Source organism: Marmota flaviventris, chromosome 3 (assembly GCF_047511675.1).
Source record: "Marmota flaviventris isolate mMarFla1 chromosome 3, mMarFla1.hap1, whole genome shotgun sequence".
NCBI lineage: Eukaryota > Metazoa > Chordata > Mammalia > Rodentia > Sciuridae > Marmota > Marmota flaviventris.
In genome coordinates, this window is record NC_092500.1 from 178,979,503 (window position 1) to 178,994,166 (window position 14,664).

At 51.4% G+C, this 14,664-nt stretch overlaps 1 protein-coding gene across 4 annotated transcripts in view; it reads right to left on the bottom strand.

Annotated features, from left to right (window-relative positions):
- Positions 1 to 314: 314 nt before the first annotated feature.
- Positions 315 to 14,664, bottom strand: part of Fbxo25 (F-box protein 25) — a 50,730-nt gene continuing 36,380 nt past the window's right edge. For 2 of the 4 annotated variants that reach the window (XM_027952105.3, XM_027952107.3), the window contains exons 6-10: positions 10,584 to 10,677; positions 8,836 to 9,020; positions 5,560 to 5,742; positions 3,472 to 3,615; positions 315 to 746 (exon numbers count right to left, since the gene is read on the bottom strand). In XM_027952105.3, the coding sequence (XP_027807906.1) occupies positions 657 to 746; positions 3,472 to 3,615; positions 5,560 to 5,742; positions 8,836 to 9,020; positions 10,584 to 10,677 (696 nt within the window). In that variant the 3' untranslated portion in view covers positions 315 to 656. Of the gene's footprint in view, positions 747 to 2,082; positions 2,247 to 3,471; positions 3,616 to 5,559; positions 5,743 to 8,835; positions 9,021 to 10,583; positions 10,678 to 14,664 lie in introns of those variants that run through there. The other 2 variants (XM_027952108.3, XM_071610648.1) reach the window with 2 other exon arrangements.

The following is a 14,664-nucleotide window of genomic DNA, read 5'->3' on the forward strand; positions in this document are numbered from 1 at the left end:
GCCCTTCTCGGCAGAGGCCTTCTCCTGGGCTTGGGTCCCCCAGCAAGGCTAGGGACAGTCTGCACAATCACCGCCCGGCTGATGGAACATGCTCAGTGCTTCCCTGGGTCCCTCTGATATTGGAGGCCTTACCTGACATTGCCAATGCTTTTGTGAAAGTAACTGTGTGTGATTATTTATTTTTCTTATAATGTATTTACAAGGATCAGTGTTCTCCCCTCTTCCCCTGTGGGGTGGAAGATGTCCATGGAGAACTGTCACCTGACACCCCAGAAGCATATCCTTGGTCATTCGTATCTATTTAGCACAGAATGTAGAGTTTAAAACCAAAAATCTTTTTTGATCTGATTTATAAATATACAAAATTGCAAATTTTAAGATGCTTAGAAGAAAAGAAGTTTAAAAGGAAGAACAGAAATGATTTTCTTGGGTCTCCTGACTCCTTCAAAGACAGAAATGTACAACAATCATTCCTGCCGCACAGCCCAGAGTGGCAGTTTTTCATGTTCTTTCCAGTTCTTTCCAGAAGTGTGGGCCTCCAGATACTGCCAGTAGCAGAACCATCATGGCTTTTGGTCACGAGAACACTTTCCACCAAGTAAGCACAGAATGCGCGGTGTTCACATCTGACGGCCACAGCAGGGTGAGGGCTGCCTTTAGAATTTGAAGAGATCGATGAAGTGCTGTGGGGACACGGGCGTGAAGCAGCTGTCGGGGTCAGCCGCAGTGCAGGGGTGACCTGAGTCCTGTGGGGAGGGGAGCTGGGTTAGGAACTTGCCACTACCACCGTCAGTCACAGCTGCAGAGAAGACACCAGCACTTGGCAAAGGGGACCCCGACCTCACCCAATGGTGCCATGGTACCTCCTTGGTGGATTCCTGAGGCCTGCAGTGGAGCAGGACACCAGTGCTGTCCTGAGTGTGAGGAGCTGCCAGTGCAGGGGCTGCTGGTCTCCCTGCCCACTCCCTCCCACCTCCTCCTGGCCCATGCAGACCTTGCTGTTGGGATCCCTCTACTGGGCACAGGCCAGGGGAGTGGCTGGCCTCTGCCCACCTGGAGCCCTTGTTCAGGAAGGATGGGGAGAACCCAGGGTGTGCTGCCCGGTGCTGCCCACGGCCAAGGAGACAGAACTGTAGTTCAGAAGTGAGAGAAGAAAAGCGAGCCTGTGAAGAAGCAGACGCCCTCTTGGCAAGGCTGCGTGGGGCAGCACTGGGCTCTCCGGCCCCGGAACTGAGTGTGTTTTTATGGATGGTCTCCAGTTTTCCTGAGAGCCGGAACCTGAGCCAGGCTGCTGCCAGGCAGGGCGAGGAGCAGGCACGAGCAGCACAGGGCAGACAGGCAGTACCTTCAGGAGCCAAGCGAGGTGGTAGTCCTTAGCACGCAGAAAAGCCCGCGGGAGGCAGCAGAGGGGAGAAGGAAAGATGGGTTAGGAAGAGCTGCGCATGGTCATTCAGGACTATGCAGATTACTCATGAAAATAAAGAACGGTAACTAGGGCAATGCAAAGTACGAAAAGACAGGAACCGCCAGACACCCCGAATCCCATACAACTGAAGATAGTCTTGGGACAAAGATACTCCATTTCCTTTTAATTCTCTCAAACTGAGAACTCACAAGGCCCCTGTGCTAAATCTTCACAACTGTTCACTGAGAAACATAAAGCAAGGCTCGTGTTTCAATGTGCAAGGGACACTTGGAGAACGTCCTTCATTCCTCCTTTTCCCCGAGGGTCTACTCCTCCATGCTAAATAATGGGTGTGTGGATCTGGACCTTCAAGTGTCTCGCAGCTGTGCGTTCAGCCTCTACCAGGAGGACCAGCAAGCCTGCTGCTCCCCACAGGCCCCAGCCCTGCGCTCCTAGCCCATCTGGAGGGTTCCCACATTCTCCCTGCTCATGAGTAGGGGCGGCTGGTCAGAGTGCTCATAGGAGATGCTCCCCAGACCTGGGTGCTGGACAGGTCAAGCCTGCCTCACCTCAGGCTCTGGCCACAGCTCTGTTCCTGGAGCCCACAGGCACCTTGCCGAGTGTTCTGTCTCAGGAAACCTAAGCAGCACCTCTTTCACTGACATAACCACAGAAACTCACGAGAAAGTGTGTGTTTCTTTATTAACTACTTAGCAGATAGGGCGAGCTCCAATATTCTTACATATTCTTGTAAGAATGTTGACGTCTTCACCAAACTGAAAGGTTTCTATACCACGAAGAGTTATTTCCACGTATGTAATTATCATTACTTTCATCGTTTCTATAAAATCGGGAGAAAAGAGATAAGCGACCCTTATCAGCATCAGTTCAACCTAGACGTACCGTCTTTCACCAGCTCTGACTGGGTGGGAGCTGCGTTCTCAGCAGTGTGAGCGATTCAGAGCATCCCCTGGGCCTGGCCTGGGTCCCACCAAGTAAGGAGTCAAAGCAGGTGAGAGCTGCTTCACGTGTCCTCTCCTTTCAGGCCAGGGCACCGGCATGTGCCTCTGTGCCCGAGAAGGGGGGAGGGATCAGAGCAACGTGCGCTCCTGGGACCACCCAGGACATCAGGACACAGGACGTTCCCTGCTCTTTACAGCATTACGGAGCAAAGCTGTGCTGTGGCTCCTGATTCTGAGGAAGAGGGAAGGCCCTCTCCAACACAGGACAGTAAACCTGAAGGGGCAGAACCTCCTATGCTATGCCGTCCTGTGCATGGCCTGCTTACCTCTGATGGAATAGGTAAAGCCTGTGAAACAACATGAGAGAAACAGGCCACTTACAGCGTCCACTCAGCTGTGGATCACCATAACAAGCCAGAGCATCATCAGTGGAGTCTGAAATGAAAGCAGCTCTCTCTCTCCAAACACTCTAGAGCCTGCCTATGACCCATCTGATAACATATGTAGATAAATGCAAAACAGAAGGTCAGTCAGAACAGGATCTGTAGCTGCCCTCGATTCAGGGAGATTGGGAGCCAGACACCTGTTTCCAGGAGAGGCCAACCCTGGCCCAGCCTGGAAACAGTTGGGAGGGGCCCCTGGGCAGTGGGTGGGCCGCGGGGTCAGGACTGGCACTGCCATCAGCATCAGGCCTCCGTAGTTTGAACACCTTTTCCCCACTGAAGCCTCAACATCAAACACCATCAAATGCCAGGTTCACCACCAAGTCTAAGGCAACAGTAGGCAACAGGTGAAGGGGTCCAGCTCTGCTCTTCTGACACAGTGGATGCTGTAGATGAGCAGATGATGTGTCTAAGTTTCTCACCAAAGCCTTGCTGATAAGTAACAATGCTCAGGAGCCACCTCTGCTCTCTCTCCTGTCACTGACATCCGTGGGGAGAGGACACGGCACCTGTTTTCAACAGGCCGACTCAACAGGGCTGATGAAACATGCCACAGACAGCATTCTCCATTTTATCCTTACCTTTCCACTTAAAATACAGGTGAATGATTTGTTTTGCTGCATTACAGCCCTCACATTCCAGGAGACACTTAAATGATTACCTTCCAGAAGAGGATGCTGCAGTGCCGGCAAAAATGCAAGGTGTCTCCATACTGCTCCTTGGTTGGGTAATACTTCTGAAGTGTGAAATACATCAACTTCCATTCTACATGTCCTTTTTCTGAAAGAATCAAATGTCTACAAAACTAAACAAACAAAATTCTGTTCAGAATTGGCAAATGATTTCCAAAACAATATAAAGTGTAAAGCTATTTTTAAAAGGCAGCAGAGTTCACGAAACAATTATTTGAAATTAAACTTACTTGGATTACACCAATAAGGGACAAGTCAATGGTGGGATACCTGTATACTGATACCACTGCAGCTGTGCGACGGGTTTGATGACCCAGCACTGGCATGATGTCCATGATGCATAAAATAAGCAACTCATGTCATTTGTCTGATAAGGGACTTGTATGCAGAACACATAAGGAACACAACTCAATACAAAGACAGCCCCATGTAAGAATAGGCAATAGAATGAAAAAATAAAGAGGTGCCCAACCAGCCAGGGACATAGGGCACAACACCCCTCACACCCCACGACAGCAGCAAGTGTGGGACCCTAACGCTGCTGCCGGGAGTCAAGTACGGAGACAACTCGCCGGTCCCCCAGGCCAAACACAGCCACAGCTGGCCAGCAGCTCCACTCCTGGTAACACCTTAGAGAAGGGGAGCATGTCCACAAACCTGGAGGTGAGCAACTGTAACAGCACAGGGTGGGCACAAAGCCAGCGTCCCCCAGTGAGGAGTGGACAAAAACACCCGGGGTGTCCACAGAGTGGAATGTTATTTAGCCTGGAAGGACAGAAGCTCTGGTTTGTAGGACCGCATGAGCTGAGGGTAGAAGCTAGATGTCCAGAACAGGGATGTCCAGGGACAGAAAGCAGACATGGGGTGATGATGCTTGTCCCCACACTCGTGGCAGGGACAGCCACACGAAGCAACAGCATCATAAAGGAACGCTCCACTCTTCTGGTTGTGGGAAAAGAGACAAGCTCTTCCATGGTGCCCACAGAAGCCCAAGGTGCACCCACGGCCACGGCTGGCAGAGCCTGCCCTCCTTGCTCACCACAATGCCCTCACTCTGTGCCTGGCGTCTAAGAGCAATGCTTTATGCCATACTCGAGCTGGGTCCCTGTTTCTGGGGACTCTGCAAATTATGATGGAGTCTGTGAGGAAATCTGCTTCTCATTGAGATGGAACCAGGGCAGCTCGAAAAGTAAAGGGGGGTCCTTACCTACCCGGCTGTAAACACCAGTCTCCTGGAATAAGAGCAGGCTCAGCGGCCCCCTCTTCTACCAGCACGGTGCCCACCCACGCACAAGGGGAGCAGCCCACTCGCCCATGTTTTCTGACTCTGAATCCCTCGCCCACATCAGAAGCTCAAGTCAAGCCTGTTGGTCACTTGAGACGACCGGTCCAAGCTCACTTCTGTTGGTTTCGCCATGAGGATGCTTCCCACCTGCGCCCTGTTCACACATTTCTAATATGCCTGCATGTTTTTCAGGGTCTGTTACTAAGCTACGCCTGGCCCTGAGAGCGCATGTTCCGTCCCACACCTGCACACCCCCAGTGCTCATAGTACTTAATCGGAGTGATGTCTGATGAGCTGCACAGGGTGTCCTCTGCCCTCCCTTGGTGCAGAGTCAGCTCTGCAGAGGCTCTGAAGCAGTCCAGCAGGACTTGGCCAAGGACGGGGAAGGCCCTAGGCAGGCTGCCCTGAACACACGTGTGTGCCTGGGGACTCTCCGGAGAGAGCTGTGAGTGGGGACGGGAAGCCAGGCCTCCCAGAGCTGTGAGGCTTTTCCAGGACACACAGCTTGGTAAAAGGCAGAGCTGGAGGTCAGCTCGTTAGATGAAGGGGACCCTGGGGAACTTGTCACCAACAAGTGGGACAGAGAACATGCTGCGGCTGTGCTAGTTGTTTCTGGGTGGTTTTCAGAATCACGGTTCTTTTTAAATGTGGAAAATACAGCCTGATCATCCTGATGCTCAGAGCTGGAGCCTCAGCCCTCTCTCTAGTGGCCAGGACAGACCTGGCAGGGCACACGGGCCTCTGCAGCCAAGTGTGTCATGCACACACCCACCTGCTTTTCAGCAAAATGGTACTGACACAGCTTCTTCCACAGTTGCCTGTCCTCGCTGAGCACGTACAGGGTGGGCGTCACCTGGCCCAGGGTGACGACATCCCACCCGTCTGAGAAGCGATGGAGGATGTTGCTCAGCGTGTGTAATGGCAGGTCGCTGAGGGTGAGGCCATCATTCACCTGCTGGAAGGAAACATGCACAGCATCTCGTTGAGGCAGCAGCAGCTGTGGTCACACAAAAGCCCAGATGCACCCCAGTGATGCCTGAGAAGGTGGAGGCACCAGCCCTCCCAGGACGGTGGGCTGCACCACACAGCTCCCACACAGCGACCTGGGGCAGGACTGGTGCCTGAGGGACTCGCCCTGCCAGAAGGCCACACACTCCACACACCGGCTCCATGCTCATGTTCAGAGCTGAGAGTTTCACCGGCTGTTTCAGGGCACGCCCAGGAGAAGCGGGCTCCAAACAGGGGAAGCGTCAGTGTGACCAGAACGTGTTTCAGAGACAGTGTCTTCAGAGGCCCCTTCAGCATTATTTTAGCTATTGTTTAAAAGTTCTGCTTTTCCATATTAAGATATGACTAGAAGCAGAACTTGTCTGTGTGTGGGTGCAGCCTGATGTCTGAGGCATAGGTGTTTGGTGATATGGCTGCGTGTGACACCACACAGCAAGGTCCACTCAGTGCGTCTGCAGTGGACACTGCCGTTACCTACAGCCATCTGCCTCCATATGCTCCACTTCTGTGCTCACCCCACAAGCCCAAGGTGCCCCCTCTGGCTGCCAGCCTATGTGAGTACACACACACTCACACACACACACACGCGCGAAGCCATGTCCTCCCTTCATGCAACTTGAGCACAAGCACGCTGTGCCTGCACTTGAGGGGATGCAGAAAGGCAGAGGCCGGGGGGAACGTGAAGCCCGGTGCTGGGCCAGCTCAGCTCCACTGAGGCTGGCAGTGGGGTCTGGGCTCACCCCCTGGGCTCTTGGGGCCTTGGTCCAGCTGTGTCGGTGTTCCCACACCCTCCCTGGAAGCACTTCTTCCTAGTGTCCTGAGACGGTGCCTGGGTCTGTGGCAGATCGGCAGCTTCTGGTTGTGCTTCCTGACTCTCTCATCCCCCTGGTCACTGCACTCTACTGCGCATACTCCTGCACAAGTGCACACTGACCATCTGGTTTTGCAGGATGAACTGACTTTGGGGTTTGGTTCAGGAAATCACTAGATTTCTGGGAGTGCAGTGTTCCTGCCACCATCCTCTGCAGGAGGACACTGTGCCCTGGCATTCTGGACAGGATCCCGTGGTCTGTTTCTGTCTTCTCAGCTGATGGGACCAGGGGTGGCGGCAGCAGCCCCACCCTGGCTGTAGTCCAAGAATGGCGAGCATCCCTTGCTACTGATGAGCCAAGTGCTTGTGGCTCAAGTGGAAGCCATTCGCGTCCCTGCTGTCCAGCGCAGGGCAGAGTCCCACAGGAGGCAGTGCGCGTCTAAGCAGATCCACACAGTGGCACTTTCTGAGTATGTCCTACTGCCGATGCCATGAAGAGTAGGCACAAAGCCACAGAGCCACTCCCGGGGCAGCGAGGTTCAGGGCCAAGGGCAGCGTAGCACCTGTTCCCAGGCCCAGCTTAAGGGCCCCACTGTACCTGTAAATACGCAGGCCATTGGCAGTGAGGCAGGGAGGCCTCCTGGACACTGCTGTGGCAGGCCTTTGGGCTGAGGGATGGGCTTGGGCTGCAGTGAATGTCACCAAGCCCACCTCGGGAAGCCCTACAGTCACAGTCCCCTTTATGTAATGGAGGACTGGCACCAACATCAGTTGGCCTGGACAGTGCCTGCCACCTCAGGGTCCTGGCCTGCTCCCACCCCACCCACAGGCAAGGCCCGGGCACCAGCGTACTGTTCTCTCCCCTCTTGCCTGCTTCAGAGCCAATAAGGCCCATTCCCTAGTACCCCATGCACCTGCAATATCAGGTCCTCAACAGCCCCTAGTGCAGTGCTGCCGGCCCCTGGGCTTGGAGACCTCTGCTGGGAAAGCCTGCAGTCCGACAACACCCGGAGCCAGTTCTGCCACATGGAGGAGTTCTACGAACCAGCTGACCTCTGGGTGGCCTGAAGCCAGCACAGTGAGAAGCCATCGAATGCTCCAGATCAGTGCCGCCCGGAGACCCCACCCAGCCCAGCCAGCACACACCGCTGGTGCTTCTATCACTGTCGCGCTCCAGACGCACCTTGCTCGTGAGACAGTGTGCTTGCTGCTAGCTCCAAAAGCACAGGCAACAAAAGCAGAAACTGGCAAATCAGAGCTGATCAGGCTAAAAAGCCTCTACGCAGCAAGGGAGACCACAACACGGGAGCGACCCATCCCGTGAAGTAAGACATGCAGAATGGGAGAAGTGCTTGAGCTTGCGCATCCCGCAAGGAGTTAATTTCTGGAACACACAGGAAACTCCAAAAATCCAGTTAAAAATGGGCAACTAACTGAAACAGCATGTCTCAAGAGAGGACACAGAAGTGGCACAGTTGCATGAAAGCATGCAGCATCACTGATCCTCAGGAAATACCCCTCACCACAGTCCTGATGGCTGTTATTATCCAGGGAGGATGTGGAGCAAGGAGGACTCGAGACCTGGTTGACAGAGTGCCAGTTAGTACAGCCACATGGAGAACAGTGTGTGGTCCCTCAAGCCTCAGACAGGTCTTCAGTGTGATCCAGTCACTCCACCACGGGCTACACCAGCAAAGGTACCCAAGCCCATGGGGTAGGGAAACACCTGCCCGGCACATCCTCTGCAGCACCATTTGCAATAGCTGTGATATGTATCAACCCTGGTGCCCACTGACGGATGAATAAAGAAAATGTATATACACAGTGGGACACTATTCAGCCCCAAAGATAACAGAATCCTGTCATTTGCAGCAAAATGGATGGAACTAGAACATACTATGTTAAGTGAAATAAGTCAGGCCCAGAAGGATGGAATAGGAGGTAACAGGTCCAGGTGTTGCTGAATGGGAGGGTCATGGCTCATGTTCTGTGGCACTGGAGGATAATGATGATTGACAATAACTAATTGAATATTTCAAAGCAGATAACAGAGAATTTTGACTGTTCCCAACTCAAAGAAATGGCACTGTCTGAGGTGACAGATATGCCAATCACCCTGACATGATTGTGATCATTGCACTGTACACACTAAGTGCCACTCTGTACATAAGTGCATATAGTTACTACGTGTCAATTAAACAATATTTAAAAGAAGAAAGACACTCATACCTTCGTCATCTGAAGGTTCTGTAGTTGTTGTTGCCAGTTAAGGACAGTTTCTAAACGGCAAATCCAAATGTTGATGTTGCCCACCAACACTGACTTCCCTACCCCTCTAATAAGGGTGCAGAGGGTGGAGCTCAGGTCCTGCAGGAGGTTCTTGATTAGGCGAGGGTTCTGGTGGTCACAGAGCACTGGAAAAGGAAAACAAAGTTACGGGCTGATGTAATGAACCACACTTTACACTGGTCTAGCCTCACACTCAGGTGTCTATTGACCCATCCTCATGATGGAGTATTAGCCTTAAGCAGAAGACTGAGGTGCCGCCACACGCACGAACCCAGAAGACCCTGCGTGGAGTGAATGCAAGCCTCGCAAGGACAAAGATGGTGCACTGTCGTGGGCAGGTGACAAGTCATTGCTTTGAACTATGTGAGACCCTGGACAGTGAAACACGCACTGCTCTTGGGAAATTCGGAGTGCAAGGGTGCCCGGGAGAATGCCCATTTGCAAGTTGATTCCTGTTGACAGGGGAAATTCTATGTTTGTCATGGAACTCACTAGTTCAGAAAGGCTTAATTTCAAATCACAGCTGCCCAGAGGTAGAGGAGATGGGCGTAACCTGCCAAGCCCCAAACAACTTATTTTTCCCATCTTCATCCTCTTTTCCTCAAGAAGCTGGTCACACTGACACACTTTGATGTTCCTACCTATGAAAATAAAATGCAGACTCTTGTTCTTTGTTAGATCCAGTCTCATCAGAGCTGGTCCCCATCGGATCCTGCTGTTTCACTTATTTCTGTCTTGTCTTTGTTTCTTAAATTTCTCATATCTTTAGTTTTTCTAATCTGACTCACTGCCCTACTTTGGGGAAACGGAGTAAACATCATGCAGGTTGTGACAGTGCACTTCTACTTCCATGAAGTATCAACAATCAGAATCACATCAGAACACAGGGCGTGGATGCCAGGGGCCAGAACTGGTGTTCCATGGGGGCAGAATTCAACTGGGCAGCGAAGATGTTCTTGAGATGGATGGTGCTGATGCACGCAATGCTGCCGAGCTGTACACTTAACAATGGTCAGAGTGGTAAACGTCAGGTGTATTTTACCACAATAAAAAAACAAGTGTGTAATTTTATTACAGCCTAAACTGGCTTCATTTTTGAGATATCTCAAGTATAATGAGATTTTTAAAAATTTTACATTTTATCAGCAAATCTTCAGCTGGAGCTACAATTTTGCCTTTAAAATGGTCAGTATACACTTTTTTTGTACTTGTCATAAAGAGAATATTTAAGTTTTATACGTGCACTAAACTAATGGTATAAAATTTAAACTTCCCTCTACTGACTGCTGCTACAATAACAAAAGCAAGCTCATTAAATTTAAAAGAATATTATTATAGAATTATTGGCTTGTGTGATTATTGGCCAGAGTGAATGAACCACCATCTCGCTGTTTGTGGAGCCACTCAGCCAAGTAAAGTGTAGCTGGCTGACCACGAGAAGGCACAGTGGCTCTGTAGAACTGGGAGACTGGTTCTCTGGTGTGCCAAGAGAGATTTCAGAAAGAAAACCGGCACCCAAAGAACTCTGGGACTTCAGGGACAGCCCGCCTTCCTGTCTGACGTTGTCATGTGTCTGTATTATTGTTTTTCACTACATAAATACTGGGGAAAGATAAAAGAAAAATCCTTTCTTGCCCTAAATTTCTAATGAGGATTCAGATTATTGGAAACATCAGTGATTGTCTTACCCTTCTGAACAATTTTATCCAGAATGTTGAAGTAATTCTTCTGTGCAACACCACTCAACGAAGTTAACTGGGATTTTGCAATCAGCTGCAATAGCTAAGGAGAGAGGGAAAAGAAAGCTAAGCATCTTCAAATCCGTGTGACATGGAACACAAGCCTGGTGGCAAGGCACAGTGCAGAAGGAAGACACCTGGACCGAGGCTCCTGGCCAGCCCTGGGCAGTCTGCATCCATATAGGAAATGGCGATCACTTGTCTCACCCTGGGGACACTCCGGGAAGGCCATTGTGCAGGATGCCTCCTGCCCTCCAGGCCTGTGCGGGTGCTCAACAGGAGGCTACAGGATGGGGATGTGGGTGTGCCTGTCCATTTCACACCCAGACTCACGGTTGTTTGCTGACCACACAATCAGAAAGTCAACAGGCCCTTCCCTTTGGAAGCTGAGAGGCAGAAGCCATGCCATGCTGCAGCTCTTTCAGCAACACTGGCAGAACATCGAGGGCCCCACAGTAAGGACCACTTGGGATCTGCAAGGTGCAAGCCTCACTCTAGGCATGAAGAGGGCACACATCCACCTCTGCCTGCCCTCTGGCCTCACAAAGCTGATGTGCTTTTCTTCCATACCTCTCCTCCTGGTTGGAGCCCACCGCCCTCCCCCAAGAGTCTGCATTTTGGTGTGCTGCTCTGGCACAGCCTGGAGTCGCTCTGCTTTCTGGTTCCATCTGGAAACCTCTGGCCTAATCAGCCTATCTTTACTGATTCAACGTGGGTTTGGCCTTATTTGTATGACACATTTTTGTTTGGTAACTTTTAAAGAAAGTCCTCATTTCCCTTTAGAACTTAAGGAAGTTTGTGTATTCATCCCAGAGGCTACTTTTGTGATCTAAGCCAGCACTGTCCTCTCACCCTCCTGAACCTCGACAGCACGTCTCAGTTCAGTGGTTTCCAAAACCTCAGGGTGAAGCTGACATTCTCTTGCCCCCCCCCCCCCCCCTTGCCCTGTGGCCCTCTCCCCACCTTGTGTTGCAAGCTACACCACCTCTTCACTGCCAGGGTCTAGGACATTCACTTCCGTCCTGCACCCTGGTCCGTGCATGTCACCTCCAGGCCACAGTTAGTGCACTGGGCCACTGCTGATGTCCACTTCTGTTGCCACTGCTTTCCTAGCCATCTCTTGATTGGTTAAAGTTAGTTTCCTCAAAAATGCTCTTGATTGCCAAGGTCTGGACTAAAAACAGGAGCTGTGACCATTTCAGACAGATCCTTCTTCACTACCTTCTAGAGGAAACTCCTGAAGCACACAACTTACGAAGACTGAATCACCAGGAAACAGAAAACCTGTACAGATCAACGGTGAGTAACAAGCCTGAGCAAGGAGTAAAATCCCTGTCCCAGAAAAGTCCAGGACTACCCAGCTCCACTGCTGAGTTCTGCCAAGCACTTGAAGAACTAATTCCACTTCTTCTCAGATTACACCAAGGAGGGGAGGAATTATTCTAATGCATTCTAGGAGGCCAGCATGGCCTGGTGCCAAAATCAGACTAGAACACAACAGAACACCACCAGCCAGCATCCTGGGGGACAAAGGCCCACAGAACTCTAGCAACCGGGGCCAGCAGCATGACAAGACGACTCGCCATGACAGTCAGGGAAGCAGTCAGGAAACATGCACACCACTCATCAAGGGCAAAATCCACAGGGTTGCTTGGACAGAGCATCTGATGGAAGCCAACATCCTTCAGGACAAAAACCATTGACACAAGAGGGACGGAAGGCACACAGCACACGCCCCCAGCCTCCAGCATCCTGGAGGGGCAGCTGAGAACTCTCTAGTCTGGATGGGACCAGATGCCCACTGTGCACTGTCAGTCGATACAATCCTGGAAATCCTAGCCAGGGCATCCCAATCGGAGCAGAGGAAGTCAAACTGTCACCGTTGGCAGATGACAAGATCTCACTGCCAAAAAACTACTAGAACTAATAATCAAATTCAGGAAGGTGCAGGATAAAAATCAGTGTACAAATGCAGCCTTTGGAGACAACACCGAAAGAAATGGAAACAACTGTGTTATGTGAAATAAGCCAGACGCAGTCTCTCTCATGTGGAATCTTCAACAGCTATTCTGACAGAAGACAGTACCACAGTGTTAGCAGGAGCTTGGGAGGGTTAGCAGAGGCTTGGCTGACCTGTGCCACACTACAGCTGGACAGGAGGAGCACTGGTGTTGACAAGCATAGTAGGGTGAATGTCCTTAACAACAACACCATGGATCTCAAAACAAGCTGAGTGATCTTGAATGTACTTGCCACAAAGAAATAATGAATGTGTGAGGAAATGGACAAGCTAGTTATAAGCTATGTGGCCAGAACACTGTACCTCACAAATTTGTTCAATTATCACGTGACAATTACAGTTTTCTAAATATACGCGGAAACAATATTATCTGTGTTTCTATGTGGTCAGTGCTGCCTGTCTGCAGCCTCCAAACAAAATGCTGTTCAGACACACAGTCCCGAGGATCCAGCAAGGACTTCTCCGTTGCCTAATGAAGAAGGAGCAGTCTGAGGGCCCATTCTTCCCACTCTGTGAGGACTCTGGTCTGGTTCCCTGCAGCAAGTCCCTCACTTTGCCTCAGGGCCCAGCACCTGGGTGGAGCAGCAGCCACTCACACACCTGCCAGCTGCCTGGGTCTGCTCTGCCATGGGGAAGAGGCCAAGCCTTCCCTCCAGTGCTGCTCTCTGAGGATCTGTGAGGGTACCAACCACCCCTCGTGTCCTCTGCAGCTGTGCTGAGCCTCTTAGTCCTGAGACCACCATGTTGCTCCGTTCTGAGCGTCTGCGGAGCTTCCACCTCTACCCCCGGGCTTCTCCAGCCCCCCAGTGCCTCTGACCCTTTTCTGCAGGCTCACCTGCCTCTCCCCTCACCTCCTTGGTTGTGCTAACATCTTTCTTCAGCTTCTGTCCTGAGCCTGCCTTTGCAGAACTGCCTCACTGCTCGGTTTCTGGTCCTCCAGCATGTTGAGATGTGGTTATGGCATCCACCCGGCTTCATGGATATATTTTTCTGGTGTTCATTTAGCTGCTCTTTCCATGTTTTCTTCAGAGAATGATCATGTGGTAAAAGCTATCTTCTCTTTGATGTCTGCTTCTGGGTAGGCAGAACTTCCTGGGCCCTGTTCTGCAGGGGACTCCAGGAGGAGAACTAGGGCAGCTGCCAAGCGCATCTATGTGAGGCTCTCTCCTGCGTGGCTGCACAGGTGGACAACCCTGGAGCCATCTCTGATGTGACTGGTTGGAGAAGCCCTTCGCAGCTAGCCTCACACTAGCCTCTGCTCTTAATGTGGCAGGGTCCAGTCCCCAGGGCTCCTCATGCAGGGGGTGCTGAGTCTCTGCCACCCAAGCACATTTGCTCAGTCTGCCTATGGTATTTCTACCAGTACTGGCCGTGTGGGAGGCCTTGCGCATCTCACAAAGGCCACGAACTGCATCTGTCTATTTCTTGGAAAATGGAATTTGTCATCCCTTCCTTCTTCTTCGGAGATTTGATTTCCAGAGAGAGAGAAGAAAATACTAACTCACACAGCCCACAAATAACATTATAAATACGGCAGTCCCGGGGTGATCTTCTGAACGAACATTCTGCAGCTTCCATGTGTTTCTATGGGAGAGCTCTGTGCTGAAATGACACAGACGCAGAGCAGGGCTTCGACCAGAGGTCAGGTCAGCATGAGGCCAGTGAAGCTGAGAAGCCAGCGCTGAGATCCAGTCCTGTGCCTGAGCTTTCAGTGTGTGCATGCTTCTGTGCACTGGCTGTGGTGTGCTGAGGATGGAGCCCAGGGCCACACATCCTAGGCACGCACGACACCACTGAAACACACGCCAGCCTCCTCTCTTCTCCGTTCAGAATCACACTGCAAACTAGGTCCTTGTCTATCCCTTGGCATAATCGGCACTGTAAGACCCGGCCTCAGTTCAGAGCCAATTCAGAGACAGGATTCAGTTCTATAGGTGATTAGCTTTGCTGCTAATAAAGCAGGGTTGACAGAAGGAACTTAAGATCTGCACGACAATGGACTTCCTGTCC